The sequence below is a fragment of the Pezoporus wallicus genome, unplaced genomic scaffold (assembly GCF_028554395.1).
Source record: "Pezoporus wallicus isolate ANWC-B61680 ecotype Strahan unplaced genomic scaffold, APGP_CSIRO_Pwel_v1 contig_8557, whole genome shotgun sequence".
NCBI lineage: Eukaryota > Metazoa > Chordata > Aves > Psittaciformes > Psittacidae > Pezoporus > Pezoporus wallicus.
The window spans coordinates 1-21,933 of NW_026640202.1; the positions used below are offsets into that span (position 1 = coordinate 1).

The 21,933-nt window shown below is 36.6% G+C and overlaps 1 protein-coding gene across 2 annotated transcripts in view; it reads right to left on the bottom strand.

Moving 5' to 3' along the window:
- Nucleotides 1–1,086: 1,086 nt before the first annotated feature.
- OXCT1 (3-oxoacid CoA-transferase 1) overlaps nt 1,087–21,933 on the bottom strand; it is a 38,886-nt gene continuing 18,039 nt past the window's right edge. Inside the window, exons 5-8 of one of the 2 annotated variants that reach the window (XM_057418066.1) lie at nt 21,652–21,801; nt 19,868–19,974; nt 16,437–16,497; nt 1,087–1,119 (exon numbers count right to left, since the gene is read on the bottom strand). In XM_057418066.1, the coding sequence (XP_057274049.1) occupies nt 1,102–1,119; nt 16,437–16,497; nt 19,868–19,974; nt 21,652–21,801 (336 nt within the window). In that variant the 3' untranslated portion in view covers nt 1,087–1,101. Of the gene's footprint in view, nt 1,120–1,265; nt 1,488–16,436; nt 16,498–19,867; nt 19,975–21,651; nt 21,802–21,933 lie in introns of those variants that run through there. The other variant, XM_057418065.1, reaches the window with a different exon arrangement.

Here is a 21,933-nt window from a genome sequence, read left to right on the forward strand (position 1 = left end):
TGCATTTATTTGCTGCAGTACCTGAGATTATAAAACCAGAATCTTTGCTGGCACAATTCAACCAACTTTAACAGAATTATACCATCAGAAAACTTGACACACTGTATCTTTTCTCCCATAGAATACACAGGATAAATTATTTATCCAACAATAAATTGGATTTTGTTGTTAGTCACCCTATCTCTTTAATTGGTTAGTATTTTGTCTCTTTGGAAACAGCAGTCAGTGTGATAGCTTTTCCCCTCAAGATCCATCAACATAATTATTTATTATTTCTGTATGTTTTCCTAAATGAACATAACGGAGACAAATCGTATTTTGTACCAGGGATTTCAAATGAGCTTAAGGATCCCTACAGACTGGACCATCTTTGTGATCACAGGCAGTCCCCCCACTATTCTTACTGGTGCTTTGCAATTTCCATCTTCTATTACGTGAAATAAGCATCAAATGTAATTAAAATGAAGCATATTCAAATATCCATCTAGCAATAAAAAGGAATTTTGAAAAGGGATTAAAAATTTGCATGTAATTTCTGCAATACATATCACCCCGCTCTGCAAGTGAAATTAATCAGCATGTTATATGAAACAAAAAGAATTCACACAGTGGAAGCACAAATGTCACCTGATTGCTCCAACCCTCTCTCCCAACTCTGCTCACAGGGAACTAGAACATACTCCAGCTGAGACACTGTAGGTGGGCGGGCTGCCAGCTACTCCATCAGTATTGCCAGCCGTGTTACCACAAATGAAGCTGTGCCAACAAAAGCGAAACCAGGAAATCTGATAGCAATGGGAATCAGCAACTTAACTTTCTGTGACCACTGCAAGACGTAACCCAATCACCCTTCTAGATAAGGATGATAATGCAAAAATAAATAGTTTCGTATCTGAGTATATTCATTACCCTTTCAGGTTTCATATTCTTTTATTGAGTTTTCTGTAACATAAAGCTCCTAAACCTCAATGAGACATGCAGGTGAGCATTCATATTAATAGTTAAAGGGGGGGGGGGGGGAGTTTTCTTCCTGGCCTGCTCTTCTTATCTAACCTTTAGTTCTTTCTTCCCTCTACTCACCTTGCCTCAGGCTTTATATTGTCATGTACAGAAGAATCCCTGTAAGCATAAAAATTCATTCTATGGCATCCCACCCAAGAGACACAAAGTCTGGCAAACGCATAATTAGGGCAAACCACCTCCTGCACTTTTTTAAATTAGCAAATCAAAATACTCAAGACTGCTTTGATCATATTTGTAAATTCTAAATCTTAAGTTCATCAATAAAGAAGAAGACAGAAAATGTTTACATCTTTGCTACACAGGTGAGGATTAAGAGTAATATCAAGAGACCATACAGGCTGAGTTCCCTCTTCTAGGAAGACTCTGATGTGTGCATGATTCAAAAGTCCTTTCATTGTTTCAAGAGTTTCCCAGTATTGGTTTTCTTCCTGGGCATAAATGTTCTTGCAAATCTTGTCTGATTGCTGACAGAGACCAGAATGAATAAATTCGATCATTCTTGAGTACTGGTTTATCTTCAAATACACCCAAAACATAAAAGCTGTTCTCCGCTATGATTCACAAGAGCCTTCTGCCATTCCTTTCGGTATCAGCACTCATAGAATCAGTGGTCATTTGTTTCGCAATATCATTTCCTTCTGTAATTTACATCTACTTTTCCCTATTTCAAGTAGCTTGATTTATTTTTGTTCACTGAAATTTAGCTACTCTTCTACAGCTTTATCTCAGAATTTCTGACAGCTTCCAGAGAGAGAAAAGGAACCTCAAAGGTTATGGACTTCCATTAGAAAGATAAAGAACTTTGGTTCTTGGCCAAATATTGGCAAGGAAATTACAAGGACACAAATACTCATGACAAAACACATGAAAACAAAAAGGCCTTTCCTTTGAGTATGTACCTTTCAACCTATTTCTGCAGCCTAATTAGGTCCTCTATGATGCATGAAATGTTTTCAGCTCTTTAGGTTTTAAATCTCAGTTTTCATAAAACTAAACCATAACCAGAAATGGGAATGTAATTCCTTATTATGAGAAAAAAAAAAAATTCAAAAATGTGCATGTGTGGGTGAGTGACAGACAGAAAGAGACTGGGAGAGAGAGAGAAAGAGCTTAGCAAAACCTGCGCATTTTTAAATATTAAATCTCTCTATCACTATCTATCACTATCAGTATCCTAGTACACTTCAGATCTTCAAAATGAAATAATAAAACTACCCAGCAGAACATAAATAGAATAAAACATTACACCTGTTCAAATGTTCAAAACAAGAATGAAATCAAATTCAGCCCATTAGATGCTCAAGACAAACTCATTAGAGCGGTTATCAATTTCACTACTGGAAGAGTCAGCACATCACTGCAAAATTCAGCATAACATTTATAAAATCATGAGTATTTAAAAGAAAAATCAAAAGCAAAATAGGGGCTATGAGGAAAAGTTGTGTGAAAACATGACTGCTACTGCTGAACCCAGGACAGTCTGCTATACTCAAGATCCCAGAATGCTCAATCGTTCCTGCGGCTAAAGACAAACAAGATTTAAAAAAAAAAAAAAGAAAAAAAATGGTACAAGGTCAATTTTTTAGACTGAATTTTACAAGAAACTTTGATATTGCAAAATAGTGGAATACACTCTGAAAACAGGTCACTGGAAATCAAAAACACACTATACATATATACTTATTGAGCTACAGGAAAGAGCAAAGCAGGTTAATATTTACTCAGTTCTGCCTGCATGCAGCAAGGTAAAAACGGGATCTTCTGAGTTCCTTTCTGTCCTTTTCTGACTAATATCAGCCAGACTATGAAGTTTCTACTCGTGCCAAACTGCTATGGTAATGAAATGACAGTCAGTCAGAAGCCATCCTGAAAAAGAGACTTTTCCAACAACTTTAAAAACCAAGCAACCACCAAATAGTCTTGGTAAAAGCACATCTTGGTCAATAATCACCACATTATACTCACATCAGACTTGGAATAAATGCCTTCATAAGCATAGTGAGAGGCAAGGGAACTGTAAAAATCAGTTAAAAAAAAACAAACCTAAAGTTCAGGTTTATTAGAGAATAACCTAACGAGACTGACCTGGATCACACTCAAGGTCCATTTAGTCTAGTAGACCTTCTTTTTTTGGCAAAGAAAGGGAGCTTAGAAGTGTAGTACTTCTGATTATATTCTTCCACTTCTAGCAATGTGCAGTTTAAGGACATCCTCAGTCAGAGGCTGGACATAGACCACCTTGCTTCATAGCTTCTAACGGACCATAAACTTGTCCAATAGTTTTCCTGGAACCTAAGAGACTCTTATCATGACATTCCTACAGTTTAACTAGTATGAAAAACATTTCTCATTAGCTCTTGTAATTTCACTGTATGCTTCCTTCTCTTTGCAAGACAAGAATAGCATTGTTCCTTCTTTGACTGTTCTACACCAATAAAGATCCTAGGTACTTTTACACTTTTTCCCGTTTTTCTAGTAGACTGTTATCCTCTGTGAACACCATAGAGAAAAACAGTGAGGTTGTGCTGCCAGTATGTCATTTCTGATCATCAGGGAAGCAAAGCTGACATAAGTCTTCTAGGTTTGTCTCCAGGTTTTTTATCATATTGCTATAGATCGTCATAAATTAGGAGCCCTTGCTAGATTATACTCATTTCACCTTTGTTTTCCATTTTAAATCTCTGCAATTACCTCCACTTCTTGTTGCCTCAGGCTTAATCTCTTCTCTCACACTTCTCTGCACCTGCTGCTTGTTTCCTCTAACTGCCCCCTTTCCTTCCATGCATTTTGCATCTTCCTACATGCTGTATTGCTGACAGAAGAAAACAACTAAAAATACCTGCTTTAGGCATTCACACACAGAAATTCTGGAATAACAATTGCAAAGGAAAGAGAAAACATGCTTATTAACTGCAAAAAGTATATGTAAAGCTGTGTGCATGCATGAAAGAATATGAAAAATTTACACACCAGCCTCTGAAAAAGTTCTACCATAAGCATAAAACTACATTACTTCAGAGCTTTTTTAGCTAGTCACATTTTAGCACAGCCAGAATAGACAATATTCTTAAGTTTCAAGAACATGATCAAAGTGAGAAGACACTGAGATTTCTCAAAGGAATAATCCTAAGAAGATGACATTCTCAAAACAATGTATTTTCACCTTTCTTTTCTTTTTAACTGGGAAGTTTTACCCAAAATAAAAACTCACATGGGCAGATTCACTTAAATAACAATAGAAGTGATCATATAAAAGAGTAGCTATCAACCATGCCAATGAAGATATACTGTAAAAATGTATTTCGTAAGTATAAAATGAAACTTGCAGGGCTTTCCTCAAGATGTTTGCATCTTGATGCATGATAATGAAGAAAAAAGTAAAGTCTGCTGTTATTGGTCACTGAAGTTCTCCATGAAATTGATGGAATTGCTTGTTTGACAATTGCACAAGTAGGTCTATATAAATCTGTATACATCAAAAAGCTAGTGATAAATGATAGCTATCTTCTTGCTTCCTTAAATTCATTCATTTGGATTTTACACTATTTTTCTAATGTAAAATTACCTAATTACTTTATAATCCAGTGTCCTCTCAGTCCCAGTATTACCAACCAACCCAGCCTCCTGCAGCAGGCACACCTAAGAAGTGATTCCTTCCTAATCCCTTCTTAAAATCTGGTTGGTTTTATATAAACCATCAATGAACTCATGCTGGTTGTGATCACATTTTGTGACTTGCGCTTTCTTGATGAAATTAGGTGATTTCAGAGTACTCAGTACTTATTTTTACTGTACTCAAGTGAATGATAGTACTGACAAGACCAGGAACATGACTATGTTCTTACATCTTAATTACAAACTGCCAAATTTCTATTCAGCCTAGGAATATATATATGGAATACATATAAAATTGCCTTCTCAGATCTGGAGAAGGCAATTTTGGAAAATTTTTTTGTTTAGATTATATTATGCAATTATTTTTCAATCAGGTAACTAAATTAATGGGAGAAGAGCCAGAAGAAAACAAACAAAAACCCCCACAGTCAGTGGAACATAAGCTTCATCTGTTAAGGGCTGGCTAATGGTGAAAGGACCTGCTTAACCTGTACTAGGTACCCTTGCTGAATACAGTAACTGACCACATCTCTAATTCTTCCACTTCAGAAGGGCTGCTAATAGAATTAACTCTACTAGAATGATACAATTCAACATTAAAAAAAAAGAAAAAAAAAGTGCATTGCTTTAAATACATTATTCCTCTACTTATTTTTAAAATACATGAAGACTGAAAGCCTTTGAACTATTAGAAGGTAAAAATAAATAACTGACAAATGACAAGACTGAAAGAAATCCCATCTCCTATGCATTCAAAGAAATATAAGTTAAAGGTCAGGAGATAAACTTAAGTTTTACTTTCAAAAATAAACTAAGAGGAATTTAAGTACTGAAGGTAACAAAGTAAAAAAAAAAAAAAAAAAACCACACCCCCCCCAAATTTTCACCCCCCCCAAAAAACCCCAAACAACAACAACAACAAAAAAAACACCAAGACTCAAATACAATTCAAATACAGTTCTTTGCATTTTCCAGGCTATGCAAGTCCAACTATACCACCCTCAAATTCAAGGAATACATTTCAGAACCAAACCAGAGCACCTTAAGCACGAGACATACAGGAAGGTAATGAGGGCAAATCAATATATTAGCAATTATTTTGTAACAACTATGTTGCAGGGTCTCTCTGGTAACTAAAAGAAACTCTGCTTGTACTTCAATAAAGGCAACAAAGAGACTCATCATTTCTAAACGGCATTTTACATGCACACATGTATTAGTTATCTTTATTTCAGATGCTCATTATAGACAGTGGTAGTTACAAGGACTTTTGAAAACTACATGCTACCACTTTCTTTCTGAACAAGAGATCCCTGTGGTCAATTTCATCTTCAAAACCACAGCAGATACCCCCAAACCCAAAATATCCATGATGTAACTCTTCTCCAGTGTTAAGGAAGAAGGTAGAGTATTTTCCAAGGAAAAGCTCAGAAGAAAGAAAACAACTCATGGTAGTATGTCATGTGGCTTCTACGCTTCCAACAGATTAATCTGAAACCACAGGAATGTGGGTATCAAGAGATTGCAAGTAACAAATTTTAAGAAAAAAAAACTTAAATATACTTAATCATTATCCTTTCTGAAATCTTCCTGGAAAGCAAAGCAGTAGACATGCATGGAAATAAAAAACAAGAATAAAGTGCTTCACAGACCAAAACTGTTATTTGATGATGAAGCTGATGGAAACATAAATCAGCTCTTCGCACCATAAAAATAAAAAGTTTTTGTGCTTATCACACTAATGAGAAAGCTTTTATTTCTTTTCCTTTAGAAATGGTGAAAAATTGTCTTCAGCACACCTGATATTCAAAGACATAACAGGTATGATCTCTAATCTCCTGATTATATCAAGTTTTCTATTCTGTCTCTGTGTTTATAAATCAGTTGGAATAACCTTGAAGAACATCAAGTCAATACTAATTGGTTTAAAATTCCCAACAGAGCTCTTATGCAACTTAGTTAAACTGATTTTTATATAAACTGTTTATTTAGGTTTGTAAGCCTTCCCTCCCCAGCCCCTCAAAATAGAAATACATTATTGTTAGGTTATGATTCAAAGTTAAGCGGCCAACTTTATATAACCCACATGGTTTTCCCCTTTCTCAAAAGCCTCCTGGCAGACAGCTAAGTAGGATACATTAGTTTGGCATACGTTCAACCCTGATGGAATCTGATAGAATCCATAACAAACAGCAATTCATGTCTACTTTTACAATCACTCAATTTAGTGCCTTAAATATGTTTTTTCTTAAAACCCCAAATTAGTTCTAATAGTGAATGAATGAAGCACATCTACTATCACATTTCTGTAAAAATTAAGATCAAAACCATGTGAAGATAGCTTTTCTCAATGCACGTATACCAGGAGATACCACATAGCTGAGGAAAATCAAGGGGTAGTCCACTTCAATGGGGGGACAGTAGTCCTTTTTAATTGCCGGTAGCAAAGGCAAACACAAAGCACAACCCCTCCTAAATGCCTTACAAGAGGTAACCAAATGCCACAGCATCAAGAATGTGCTGCTGTCCAGGCGAGGAAGCCGATATCTCAGCTGGCCTCGTCATAAATGTTACAAAAGCTACAAGAATTTTCAAAATACACAATAGAAATAAAAAATAAAACAGCAGTGTAAAAGCAACAGAAACAAGGGCACATAAGAACTTCCCTAACTCACTTAAAATAGCAATGGAGAGCCATGAGACATGAGTACAACTTCCACCAGCCTGGAATTCAAATAGGTAAAGATTTTGGTATAAAAAAATCAAGTTTCTATTATGAAGGTACTGTGGGAAAAATAAGTAATGCAAACTATTTTTATTAAGAAATCCAGTTTACTAGATTTCTCAATAAGATCAGTTAAACAACTAATTGCCAGTAGTGTTTGTTTGCAGTTCTTTATGCTCCTTGAAAAATTAAGCACTTTGAGAATCCAGAAGGCACAGGTGCTCCTTAGCATGCTGCTTATACAGCCAATTGGCTACATAGTTGCCCTATTTTCAACCAGAACATATTCTAGCTCTCCTCTCTGCTTTCCCTTTCTTCTTTCAACAAGAAAAAAAAAAAAACTGGTATAACACATTTGACTTAGTCCAAAAGTTAACAAAAAAGAGAAATGTTCTTGGTTTTCTATAATAATAAACAAACAAACAAAAGCAAACAATCAAACATCAGTATAAACATGTGGCAAACTAAGGAATTTATTATCTAATTTGTAGGAATATCAATGGGAGTGCACTTCCACACAGTGGACTTCATGACTGTGGGAGTACAAATGTAAGGTACAAAGCAATTTAATGCAGTTTTGGAAAGAAATGGAAGACTAGGTGACTTTCTAATAAACACCAGGAAAGTGTTTGGGAGACCGAAATAGAAAACTACTCTGTGGTCTTTATTCATTCTTTCACCATCTTCTGCAGCCTGAAAAATAAACATGATTTGAAGTCAAGATAGTCTTTGTATCTCAATCCTTTTACTTCTCTTTAAATAATCACTTTCTTCACTGGATAATTCTATGGCATTTGCAGGGAAGGATGCTGCAAAAGAATACTAAAATCTGAGCTACTGATTCAAACACTTACTCTAAAATTCTCACTGCAGCAATAGTTACAAAGCTGTAGCTTTTCTTTTCTCTGCATTTGTCCACCTGAAAAAATGCATTTGCTTCAGGTCAGTCAGCACTTACATTGTGAACTTGTATTATTTTCAGCTTGAATGTCAAATCTTTCTCATTTTGTACTAGAAATCTCCATCAGGACTATTAATAGCACAGAAAATAAATTATTGCTTAACAACATAAATAAAAATACAGATGCATATAAAATCCTTCAGTCATGCCTAAAACTCTTTGTGCCATATTTTCAGTGATATATGCATACATGATTTAAAATGCAGAGACTGATAAATCATTGACTAACACATCTTGCACACAAAGCAGGGGATAAGAATTATCATTAATTTATTGTACACATTAATATACTCAATGAAAAGTTAAATCTAGAGTATTTTTAATTCTATTAATTTTCAAATTCCCATGATGCAGGACATGGATACTCTTAATGAAATATACTTCAAAGGCACAGCATATCAGGCTTTCTACAAATTTTTATAAAAAATATCCCCGACTAAATTTAGCTATAGAAACAAAGGCTTTCTAACAGTTTCCCCAGCACATGGACTTTCTCACAATCTGCAGTTATCTACTGATCAACCCTGGACTTGCCTTAGCTTGTGCTTTTTGAATATCATTTTTGTTCTTAACACATGTGACAAGGACAAAAGGATTTTTTTTCACTGACAATTATATTCATATCTGCAATGAGCTTCTGAAGCTGAAGGCTGAGAGCGCTCATGAAACTCAGTCAAAAAGGTATTGATTTAGAAAGGAATAAAATATGAGAGACAGATTAAAAAAAAAAAATCAAATCTTTCAGCATAATGTTGTGTGAAAGTAAAACTATCTGAACAGCAGTCAGCAACAATTTGATCTGCTACGAATTTTAACCACTTAACATTCGCTACTCCAGCAATGAAGTGCCAAATCTGTACCCACATAAGTAGAGGTTATACATAAAAGAAAAGCAACTGTAGGGAAAAAAAAAAGAAATAAAACAAACAAACAAAAAATAATAAAAAATAAACCACAAAACAAAACCACATACCTAAATTAACTATTAAAGAAGGTCAGAAGCATGTTAACTAAATGTAAAAATCACTCCCTTCTAGCTCAGCCTAGTAGAGTGCATCTCAAATCATTCTAAGATGGACTGCGCAATAGCTGTAAAACTATTTTGCTTTTCTGTTCCATCTTTTAATAAACACATGCACAGATAGAAGCAAGGAATCAAAAGCAATGAAGTGAAATAAAAACACCAAAAGAGCATTCAAGTCTGGGGGTGGGATTCTTTTTGGAAAACTGAAATTACTGTGGCAATGGTATGCAACTGCTTCTAGGAGCTGCTTTTCCAAATCAGTACGAGCAGTCCCTGGGTTTAAATTCCAACCCTTCTGTTGACCCATTCTGCAACCTTCTATGATTGGAGCCACAATAGCCACCAAACTGCTTCTTAATGTTGTTGAAGACTGAAGCAGAAAAGGTATTAAACACTTCAGCTTTTTTTGTACTCTGTATTGGTAAAATTTTACTCTCCTTATGGAGCAGTGATATATCAACATCTGGGGTCTCTCAGCCCACTACATATGTAGTCTTAGAAACATTTCTTGCTGCTTTCAAGTCTACTTAGTTTGCTGGAGATTTCCGAGTTTGCTCCTTTGTGCCTAAATTTTTTTGTTTGTCTGGGTTTTGTAATGCTTAGCCTCAGACATCTGATCTTGGTCTCATTTTCTGTCATTTTTCTTTTCTGTGTTTGAGAATACAATGATTGTGATCAAGGTCGAACTCCCACTGCTCTTCCAATGCTTTCTCCATGATGGAAAAGTTTATTCTCAAGCTCTAAACACAGTCTTCCTCAAATTTCATTTCTACTTAGCTATATCCCCCAGAAGCCTTTATCTACTAAGTCTTTGAGCTGACAAAATCATTCTTCCTAAGAGATATTTTGCCATTTTCCCTTCTATGTTTGCTAAGGATAAGAAGCTTGCAGTTCATAGTCACTCTCAACAAGCCTTCACTCAAATCTTTTATCTAAGGTTCCTTTAGGAAAGGATGTTGTAATGTCTATACTCTATACGGGTTATCTAAATTCAGATCCACAAGCATTTCATATTCAGGATTTAGCCAAAACCTAGGCATGTAAATTCAATCATATAGTCAAAAGACCTGACTAACCACCTAGGTGTTTTAAGATGCAAAGACTTCCGTACTTATATTAATAATATGTATTTTTATATATAACATAACTTTTGCATATATTATACTAATGTATTATGGTAACTATAATTTTACTGCCACTTGTACCAAATGCTTCTAGTAAGGTGGCAGGATTAAACAGCTCAGCATCCATCCTGTGCCAAACAGGATTCTCAAACAAAACATTCCCCCACTGAGGATTTGTGGGACACCCCCTCAGCAACCACTGCCTCAGCACACACAGAGTCATCACTGAGCAATTAAATAATATCAGAAAAGGCCATAGCAACGCAATGGTTACAGCATTTGCATGGAAGAACTTCAATTCTGTATCATTCTTGGCCTCAAACCTTGCTCTATGGTTTCCCAGAAATACATCCCAATGCAAAGTCTGTGCCCATCCCAAATCCACTTCCTGCACTAGGGTTCAATTTCAAGTAAGGAAAAAGATTCTTTTAGACTCTGTCTTCCACTTTAAAATAGTACTTGCAGGTTTTTTACAGTATACTGTCTCCGTGTAAAAACCTTGAAGAATTTCTCAGTATACAGCTATGCATCTGAGGAAAGTTTTGCCTTTGTTAGAGCACTTAATAGAACAGACACCAAAAAAGGGCATTCATTTTCTAGTTTCCTCAATAAAACACAATGCCATGATTTAGCACAGATAAGAGGATACAAATAGCTTATTCTAGTCTACTTCTGTCCCTTAGTGTGGTGCAGTTCATTGTACCTGAGATAATGGCATTCACTGACGTGGCTGTGTTGTCACTAGGCAACCAGAGATAAAATGCTGGGTTTAATGATTTTTATTTAATGCATTTTTATGAGAAAGTACACTCTCTTTATACCTCCCCTAATATTATTTGAGGTGGAAATGCTGTTTACACAAGGAGATATATTTAGCCATCCTCTGCAATCTGAACAAGAAAACTATTCAAACTGGATATTCAAACAGTCAGTCAATAAATATTTCTAAACATACTGACTATTACCACTATCAAACACTTACATCATGGTTGTGGCTGAGATCTCAACCCACTTCACCATCAACAAGTATTCAGTAGGTCTCACCAAAAAGAAGAGCAAGGCAAGAAAACAGACGAGCTGAGGGGTGTTTGGGGCTGTTATGAATGTTTATGTACTCCTTCATGGCAGAGATCAAGCTCAAGTCTCTATCACCCTTCACCTCTCCCATGCTGAGATGAGGTCTACACAGGGCAAGGTGACACCATGTTTCATCCTGTGGCTTTGGGTTGCCCCTATTTTTTCCATAAAGGAGGCATTATCATCAAAAGCTGACACTCCTGGTGAGGCTGTGCTCACAGGTGCCTCTATAGGAAGAGGCACATACTAGAGAGCATTCTAATATCACAGCCATTGCCTCTAGCAGTCTAGGCACACATAATCCCTATAACTCTGAGGGGCTACACATTTCATTTCCCATCACACCATTCAACAGGTCTGCTGAGGGGCCTGACAACAGTGCTGGCTGCTGTATTCAGCAGATACCTCCCTCGTTCAGCAGAGTGCTGGAAATGGTATCACATACATAAGACCACACAAGCCCTCAAGTTTCTTCACATGCTGGGCCCTTCCTCTGCACCTTTTCAGGGGCTGGTGGCTCATATATGACTTGTCACCACTGATTTCCCAACTTTCCTCTTTCTGCAATAGGAGCAGGAAAGCATTTATAGATTGGAAAATCAACTGAAAGCCTCAAGCTGAATGTGTGAGGGCCAGACAAAGCTACAGCTCTGCATACCTAGCTCAAGTTCTGCAAGACAAAGTGAGAAGCAGGTGCACAGAGAACTTTTTAAGTGCAACACTGTGTAACTATGAAACCAAATAAACCCCTTCGTAATTTTGCCTCCACATAGCTAAAACCAAACTAACTAATGCTGCCAATGCTGGTTTATTTAACCTTTTTCTCTGCAAAGGTTACCTTCCAAATAACAGGAATCATGAAGTTCAGTTGAAAACTTTTTGACCTTTAATACTAGTCATCTTTAAATTAAAGTAGAAATTTAAATGGCCTCAGCCACAGCTGGATCTTCTGTGCCCCAGCATATAACCTTATTATCTTGAATGTTAGCAGGTTCTATTTCCTATTGCTTAAACAAAAGCAATGCATGTAGCATTTCAAAATATTAGTTCAGGTCAGCAAACAGCTCTTGTATTTCACTCTGATCCTAAAAAGGGTACTGGACCATTTGCTTAGTCAAAATAAACAAGGCTGAGGGTCAGACACTTTAATTACAAATTAATTCTGGGGAAATTTCATAATCAATAATTCTCCAGTGTTTGCACAGACGTAGGTGGTGATGGTACAGCCTGACTCGTTCTCCTTCAGAAGGGTGAGAAGCCCTGCTCCTCACAGCACAGGATAGTTTCTAAGCAAGAAATAGCTATCAGTCTGTGGGTTTGTGAGGTGGAGTTTTTTTTGTCTCTGCTTTTATCCTCCACACCTACAGGAAATGGTGAGTTCTCCCACCTCTGAATTGTCGTAAAAATTGTCTTTACATACTTCACCTAAGAGAGTGCAGAATGCCACACTGACTTTAGATTAAGAGACCAGAAGCTTTAACACATTAAAGAAAAAAAGTGTCTTTTCGTATTTAAGCGTATCAGGAGATTTCACAGGTCCTCAGGTTAACTTAAAAGGACAAGTTAACAAATGAAATTGATTCCTAGGGCACTTCCCACTTCCACCAATTTCACAGATACCTTGAGATTGGATTTACAGTAGTTTATTCTTCCCTTGGCATGGAATGCACTATGCCAAGTACCATTCTATATTTTTATCAATTATCAGAAACTAAAATAAATTGAGAGAAAGATTGGTGAGATAATAAACCCTAAGAAGGAAGTATCAATAACCAGACACACAGGTAAACTTGGTCTATTCAACTATAACATGTTTTATAACAAAACACAAAGTTAGACATCTGTGATGAAGAAATATCTGCCACATTTACAGAATGTATTTTGGAAAACACTGATTACACTTCCTGAAGAATGCTGGAAACGGATCAACAAGATGTAAGCAACGCTACAGGAGCCCCTGTATAATGATCAGCAAAGACTGTAGGTATGCAAACAAGGAAGCAGCAGGACCAAAGAGTAACTTTACTTTTCAGGTGACATTAGTGGCAGCAGTGTTACAATGCTGAAGACACTCCAATTACTCACATTAGTAACGTTTCAGAAAAAAAAACAGAGCAAGAAGGAGATGGACGTAAAAAGGATAGGAGAGCTGAAAAAAATGTTTTTAGTTAGAATCCATATGACCTCAATCTTTTCATCATATTAACAGCACTGAGAATTCATCCAGTGGGAAGGAAATGACAACTTCAGAAAGTTTTCTAATCTAGCAGAAGAGGTGGAACGTAAAACCAAACTAATTACAGTAAGAAGACATATTTATACCAGTGAGAGTGATTAACCACTGGAATAAGCACAAACAGAAGGATGATTTTTTCCACCTCTTGTTTTATTTGCATCAAGGTAGGATAAATTTCTGATTAAACCTATCATCCAAAATTCAAATTATACTCCGATTGAATATACTTACTGGCTTAATAGTGACATAAATGAACAGCCTAGCATGCATTCTCCTAACTTAGAGTTTAACAAATTAAGTTCTGTTTCTGAAAAAGGTACTCTTTCTAAAGGACTAGATAAAACTTGATGTATACAAATAAGGAACAAAAGAGAAATAAATAAATTACCAGAGTAGCTATGAGAGAAAACAACAACAACAAAAATACACCAAAAAACCCAAACCAAAACAGTTCCCCTTTTCTAAGTATTTATAGCATTCATTTTAAAGGAAAAATTTCAGCAACTCAAAAATCAGAATCAAATATTAGACGGATATGCTTCTAATTTTTCCTAGCCACCTATCTCAGCTTTGTTCTTCATGCTAGACAAGCAAATGTTGACAGCATAAGTCTGGTTGCATAACAGGTGGAAAGCTCCACCATCAAAATCAGGATGGGACTGCCAGACAGAGCAACTACAATCCTGCAATTTCCAATTAATCAATGCATGACTCTGAAGACAGCCCTGACCTGTAGCTAGTTTGATGGAAAGTAGCACGGATGACTTCAAATCTCTACTTATAGGACTCTCTTCTTGAATTAAGCTAAATGGTCAGCGGGTGATAAAGGGAAACAGAGCTGGGAACAGGAGCTAGAATTCAGAAATCCCTCTACCAAGAGGGTATCTGCATCACTACCCTACAGAAACCTTTTTCTTCTCCCTCTGTTATTGAATATTTCATACTTCAGCCTTGAACAATGTTAACTAAGGAGTTAGGCAAAACTCTTTTCAGTCACTTGGGTTCCCTAGTGATTAGCTCTAAGCAGCTGCAAGCTGACAATGTGCTGTACTGAGAAAGTGCCTTAACGAGATCTCTCCTGACTCCCTGGGTTTGAACTCTTAAATCCGGACACGACATTCTGAATTCCACTTTGGAAGAAAGACACTTAAAAGTTAAGCAAATAAGGCACTGCATTTGGTTCAAAATATATATTTGTCCTAAATCTCTGATTATGCCTCTTCATCCATTAATTTGTCCATAAAAGATAGAATTGTGAAGAAACATTAATGTACCACCTTGCAAGACACCTGTCAGTTTCTAAGTGTTACTGAAAGTGCAACAAGATTCAAGGTGGACACAGTTCACAGCAGATCTGTTTAAGATTGCTAAGTGGAATTATAGCAAGAAGGGTGTCTCATAATTGTTGCTCACTGACAAGAAAATTCTACCCTATCACATGTGGATAAAAGAGCAGACAGAGAGAATGAAATGAATGTAGGTGGAAGGCTTTGATCTACTTAAATTCTCTAAATGCCAGACTGAAAAAAGTATTGAAGGGCAACTGTCTAGAAAGAAAGGGAATGATGGAAAATTATTTCATTTTTAAATGGAAAAATATTTTAAACCTCTCTTGAAAACCAGCTGTGAAAATTCATGTACTGCTGCTCAATTGTCACTGTAAATCATGCGAAAAATTCTATAGTACTTTTTGCCATAGTTCTTTTAAACACAATGAAATAACTCAAGTTCCCAAATGTATTATCCAGAGATGTTTATATAGCAAATGTTTTCCATGTTGAGTTTTTTAAAAAAAAAAAAAAACAAAACAGAGCAAAACCCAACACCCAAACAAAACCAAAACAGAACTCCTGAAGAAATAAAAGCCTATTGCATTTAGAATTTTCTACAAATAGTCCTGAAGAGTTTTTCTTGATCTTACTATTAAAACTTATATAGCTTTCATTAGGCATATAAAAAGCTAACAGAGATGAAAAAATGATCAAAGCATTCTATCTTTCAGATATTGCTATGCCTTAGCAACTCTTCGGTCACTAATATATTTCCAGTGTAGGCTGCTCCAATGTTTTAAACATTATTGTTTTAGACAACAAGGAAAAAGAACAAAAAGAAACTTACAGATCATCTAGTCCAGCCTCTTTCTCAAGGCATAACCAAATGTCTGTATCTTATTCTGGACTTAAATTTATGTAATTTATGAAATTTTAGAGCCCACAGCTGTGATACCTCCATAATTTGCCCTATTTATGTTGTTATATACTTATCCTTATTTTCAGGAATTTTTGCATAAAGTATTATGTTAATCTTCTCAAGCACAGCCTAAGACTATTGTTTCTTCTTTCATCCACATTTTATTTAGAAATTTGAAGGCTGTTGCTCTGTTTCCCTTTCAAAGGCTGATCACAGTGAATACTAAGTCCTGGCCAGGATCAGATGAATAATAATAAACTGAGGAACCATAGTGAACTAATTACTAAAACGTAACAAGTGTTAGGAGTAGGCAACCCAAGGATACAATTTATACCACTGTCCCTGATATGAAATCTAACAAAGAGTCAAGAAAGGGAGAACGCTGTCCTCAGAATACCATGTAAATTGAAGGGGTATGTTGACTACAGGTGTATAGGGCTTACTATGTGTCAATTTCCTACCTCTACCACAGTTGTCTTGGCAGCTTTGCACATAGGTTGGTTGAAGTTTCTTGCAGTTTTCCTGAAAAAAAATATAAAATGAATAAATAGCAAAGACTGTAACAGTATGAGGAAAGAATTTTCAGAGATAAGCTACTACAAGTGTCTCTGTAATATAAATATCACAAACCTTTGACAAATAGCTAGAGGACTAATAAAGAAACAGAAAGGAGAAAAATTATTATGGATTGTGCAAGATACGTATGAAATTAAACCACATTTTGTGACATTAGAAAATATTACAGCTCTTTTTCAATCAGCACCTTCTCTAATTGGAATTGGGTATGTAACTTATATCTGCATTTAATAGATCCAACAGCAGCAGCAAGCTGGGCTTTGCACAATGCTCCTTCCTATTATTTCACTGCACAAAGAATTAAATTAATCTTCACGGGGGCCAGCACAAAGCCTAACAACCTCCCATATCCCACATGTGCCTTCATAGTTCAGACTAACACTTGGGATAGCATTTTTCACCATAATAAATTTAATCCAACCCTTCTGATTGAAAAGGCTGCGCCAGTTTTGGCACTCACTGCAAAACTCTGGCATTCATCCTAAGTACTCCAAAACAGTATTTCTGTAACAAGGGATCTGCACAGAGATTCTAGAAGACACAAAGGAAAACACGCTAGCTGTGTCAACACCTCTATGTGTTTTTCAGAATATTTAAGAAAAATATTTTTAATGGGGTTCCACTGATCTCATCTCAGCATTTTTCTCTTTTAAAAGGTAGAATTCTTGGAAATTTTTCACCAAAATGCACGAAACTAGGGTTCAAAACAAGCCAAACTCTCCTATTCCTTTTCCACACAAACTTTTCTTTTTCGCTGGACACCCTTATTTTCCAACACCTCCTCCTTTCTTCACCCTTCTGCGTGATGACCATGCCGAATGCCACAGCCATGATAAACTTTGGGATGCTGCTGCCATCTCGTGGCTTTGGGGGAGGTAGCAAACTGAAACGGTCAACTCCTGAGGCTTTCAGTTCTAACAGGATTTCTAGAGAAATCTGCAAAGACCTACAGAGTCAAAGCTAAACCCAAAGACACATATCCTGGAAAAATCCTGTTTTGCTGGCCATATGCAGCAGCTGTTAAGTCTCCAGTGGAGGCTACAGAAAGGACAATATCTTTTGTCCATGGGTCTCCTCAGTGTGTAAACACAAAGGGATGTAAAACATTAAAAGTGAACAATTAAAAAAAAAACAAACAAATTTCTATTCTTCTAGCTATTAATAAATTGTCACCCTAAACTATGTAGAGTCAAAAATGAGAAGAAAAATGGAATTACAAAATCTGAATTAAAGGAACAGGGAAATGGATACAGATGGGGAAGGCAGACGTGACTACTTTACTGAGCCAAAGAATTTTCAAGGTAGTAGTGACTAGTCTGCCAATAAAAGAAATAGATATGAAATTATTTTTTACAGAGAGGAAAAAGTTACAATAAAACATTTAAATGTCAAATTATGACAACTTAATGGGCTTGATTCTAACAATTTATAAAAGTTTATGCAATTTAGAATTTTCTGGTGTTAGTAAAGTTGTTTTAGAAGCAGCAGTCTTTTACAAAATTGAACATCTCATTTCTAAAAAACACATCATGTCATGAGAAACATTCTAGAAAGAGTCCCACACTGCTGTGAAAGTGGTGGCAGATTTGAGTAAACAAAGCCTATGTCTATCCTCAGCAAACAAAACCAGAAGTCCCACAATAAAAAAAAGTATGTATGAGTCCCATTGACAGTGAATATATAGACTCTATGTGGCATGATGTCAAAAACACATTTTCCTTTTCATCCTGCAGGTCACAGAAATATTATTGTTACATTATTATCTATGACAATCTACTCTTTTGTTGTCTCCCGCAGGATCTGAAATGAGCCTATATTTCTCTGTTCTAGGCCATCAGGCAATGTGTCTCCATCCAAAAGCAGAATGGGTCACTGCTTATTATGAGCAAAATCTTTTAAGCTAGCAGTACTTAGCATGGAGTAAGGCACTGGATGATGATGTTCCCATCTTTGATTAGTTACACTTGAAAGAAGGAATCAAGATTTTCAGGTCTTTACTCCAGGCAGAAATAGTATGTGTATCAAATGACCAACAGAACATAAAGGGGGGGGGGGGGGGGGGGGGGGGGCGGGGGTGGTGAACAAACGGAGCCAGTTTGGTTTCTGTGAAGAATGAAAGAATTTTTCAGAAATAAGTATCAGTAGACAGATACAGGGTAAAAGCACAGACAGCAGAGGTTCATGATCAAAGACAAGCCCAAGGGGGAAGACTTTCTTGTATTCCATGTCCCAGACTCTAAGGAAATAAGTTTAGCGCCATCACATTCACATGAATGAACACAAGAAACCAGTTTTCGATCAGAAACCAGTGGGCAAGACAGGATGTCAAGAGTTTTAGATTAAAGAGATTCAGATTAGACATTAGGAAGCAGTTGTTCACTCTGAGGGTGGTGAGGTGCTGGCACAGGTTGCCCAGAGAAACTGTGACTGCCCCATGCCTGTCAGTGTTCAAGGCCAGACTGGATGGGGCTTTGAGCAACTTGGTCTAGTAGAAGGTGTCCCTGCCCATGGCAGGGGACTTGGAACTAGATGATCATTAACATCCCTTGCAACCCAAACCATTCTGGGATTCTGCATCTTGTAGTAAACTGCAACTGATTACCACAACACTTGCCTTTTCATCTGATAGCCATAAACAAACAAATAAAAACGAGGCATTAAACATAAGTAAAGCTCTCCTGCTTCAGTTCAGGACAAACCAGAGCACAAATGCAGTAACTCAATAAATCAACAAGTCAAATATCAATTAGCGATAACATCAAATAAACTATGTTATCACTAGCACAACACCCAAACTTTTCACTGCAAAAGATGTTTAAATTCATATAATACCTCTCCCTGTATCACTGAGATCAATATGATTTTAAATACAGTTTTCAGGGGCAGGATCAAGTTTTCCCATCACTGACTGGCCAGGACACTGACTCTGGTCCCTTCCCTTCTGATGTACATAAACTTGCACTTCTTGAGTCAGCCTTCAGAGGCACAACAAGAAGGACCAAAACTATCATGAAAATTGAAACTAAAAGATTGTCACTACATTTCTCCAAAGTCATCACAATGACTTTGGTCTGCTAAGCCATATTTTTAACTACCAGCACCTTATTTGACAGCTATGTTTGAATTCTCAAAAGTCATTATAGAAAGCAATTATATTTTGATTTTTCAAGAAGTATAATTTGACAGTAGGGAAAGGCAGTATGAAAGAAAGCAAAATCAGTGAAATATTTTGCCATTGCACAAGACACAGGATTCTCCTTCTCTTTCATTATCTAAACTGTTAAATAATCTTTTCCCACTGGTAAACAAGTCATACCTGAAAATTATGTTTCCTGCACGATCAGCTTTCCATGCCTTCACGAGAGCAAAATCTCCTGTAATTGACTTCTCCAGAATATAGTGACGCCCATCAAACTCTCGCACCTACAGAGAAAAGTACACTACTGAAATGTAGTTTTTTTCAAACAGATCTCCAGTGTAGTATTTGTTTATGGGATTAATTTTATGAACTATTATATTTAGACCTCTTCTGGTACTACACAAAGTTTTATCTGAAAAAAACTGCAACTCAGCTGTACAATAATAGAGAAGCACAGGAAGGTTATAAACCCCAGGTTCATCATAGTATCGCTCTTTAGTGAAACTGTATGAGAAAGAGATCCATATTCCTGCTGCTCCATCTGCTGGAATTAGACATGCTTTTTCTCACACATCTACCACCTAACCAAAAACTGAAGTGCTAAAGCGGAAGTACTGAGTAAGTTCGTAATCACTGCCCATCACCAGACACCCCAAATGTAAAATTAAATGGACAAAGCGAGACATATTACTCAATTCACAACATGTGATGGGTGGAATTTCATTTGGTTTTTTCTGCATTTATGATCAATATTTGTAATGATACAGTGCCTGAAGTGAGAATATGTAACTGATGAACAGCTAATATTTTAAAACTATATAGAAACATGAAATAGCATTTCTCTTAGCAATGCAGAAAGTTAGAGAATACACAAACACTTGAGACCTGGTTAAAATTCCTGAGAGGCAGAGGAAGTATGCTAAAAGTCAGAAGTCAGGTTTTCGGTCCTGTAAGAGGAGATCTGAGCTTTTAAAAATGACAATTATATTCAAAATGGATTGGATCAAATCGTGGCAGTCACATTATTAGCCTCCCAAAAGCCTGAGGAGGGTAAGAGAGACATTTCCACAATTGTTAAAAGTAGAAGAAAAATGTTATCAAAATTATAAGCTATTTAATAAACAAAACGTTCCTTCTAATTGTAAAACATCATAATGACATTCAGTAAGAAAATAAAGGGTGGAAAAAAACCCAATCCTAAGTTATTAATTAAATACTGAAAATAACCACATATAAAATACAAGAAAACACAAGGGGGGAAATTACCTTTACCCAGACATGTTCCTGAGGTAGAATTTAATGCAGTTTGCATCCTATTTGGAAGTTACAGCATTAGTCGCATTCACTTCTTGAAGAACAGTTATGGCACCAAGAACCTATTTTCTTTACGAATCCCTTGTTTCCCACTTGGAAGCCACACTTTTTTCTCTCTTTGCAATTTCAAATGCTCCAACTAAACTGCACCTCTGAAAGGCTGTGCTAACTGAACTCTTCCCCATGTAACAGGAAAACTTTCCATATCTGCTACTGCTAAAGCTTCATGTATAGTGACAGGGCTGCTTACTCCATTCCACAGTATTTAAGGAGCACCGGACCCACTAGCAGGATGCTGTTCTCCATCCATACTGTGCACTGTGCTGACCTGGTATATGATTTTCTTTGAATACACAGGGAATCTGGTCAGAAAACTGTGAAGTGAAGGGTAACTCAGCAAGGCAGGCTTTCACCTGGACCAACTTTTGATACTAAGCCACCGTGAAGATGTAAAAACTTGCCTAACGCATCACAGAGGACAGAAGAGTGGAAGCAAAACTAATGCATCTGATACAACAGAAAACCTCTTAATGCAATATACCAAGGTTAAACTTGGACAGGAGCTGCTTAAACTACTGTTTATCTTGGAAATATGTAAGAAATTCAGCTTTTAAAAAAGGCTTCCTTAGTAACAATTGACGTCTTACCTCTCTTGGCTGGCTGGCAATAGCAATGGTGCCATCTGTGTTATATTTGATAGGTGCACCCCCTTCCTGTACCAGCGTCCCATAGCCAGTACTAGTGTAAAATGCTGGGATTCCTGCTCCTCCTGCTCTAATACGTTCAGCAAGCGTACCCTATGGGAAAACATATTTAAGAATCAGTCACTTGGGAACACCAAATCAAACTTTGCTGAATGGGTAACTAACTTATTTTTACATCCTGTCATTTGGAGCTTTTCTTTCTGAATTCAGCAGACCATCACATCT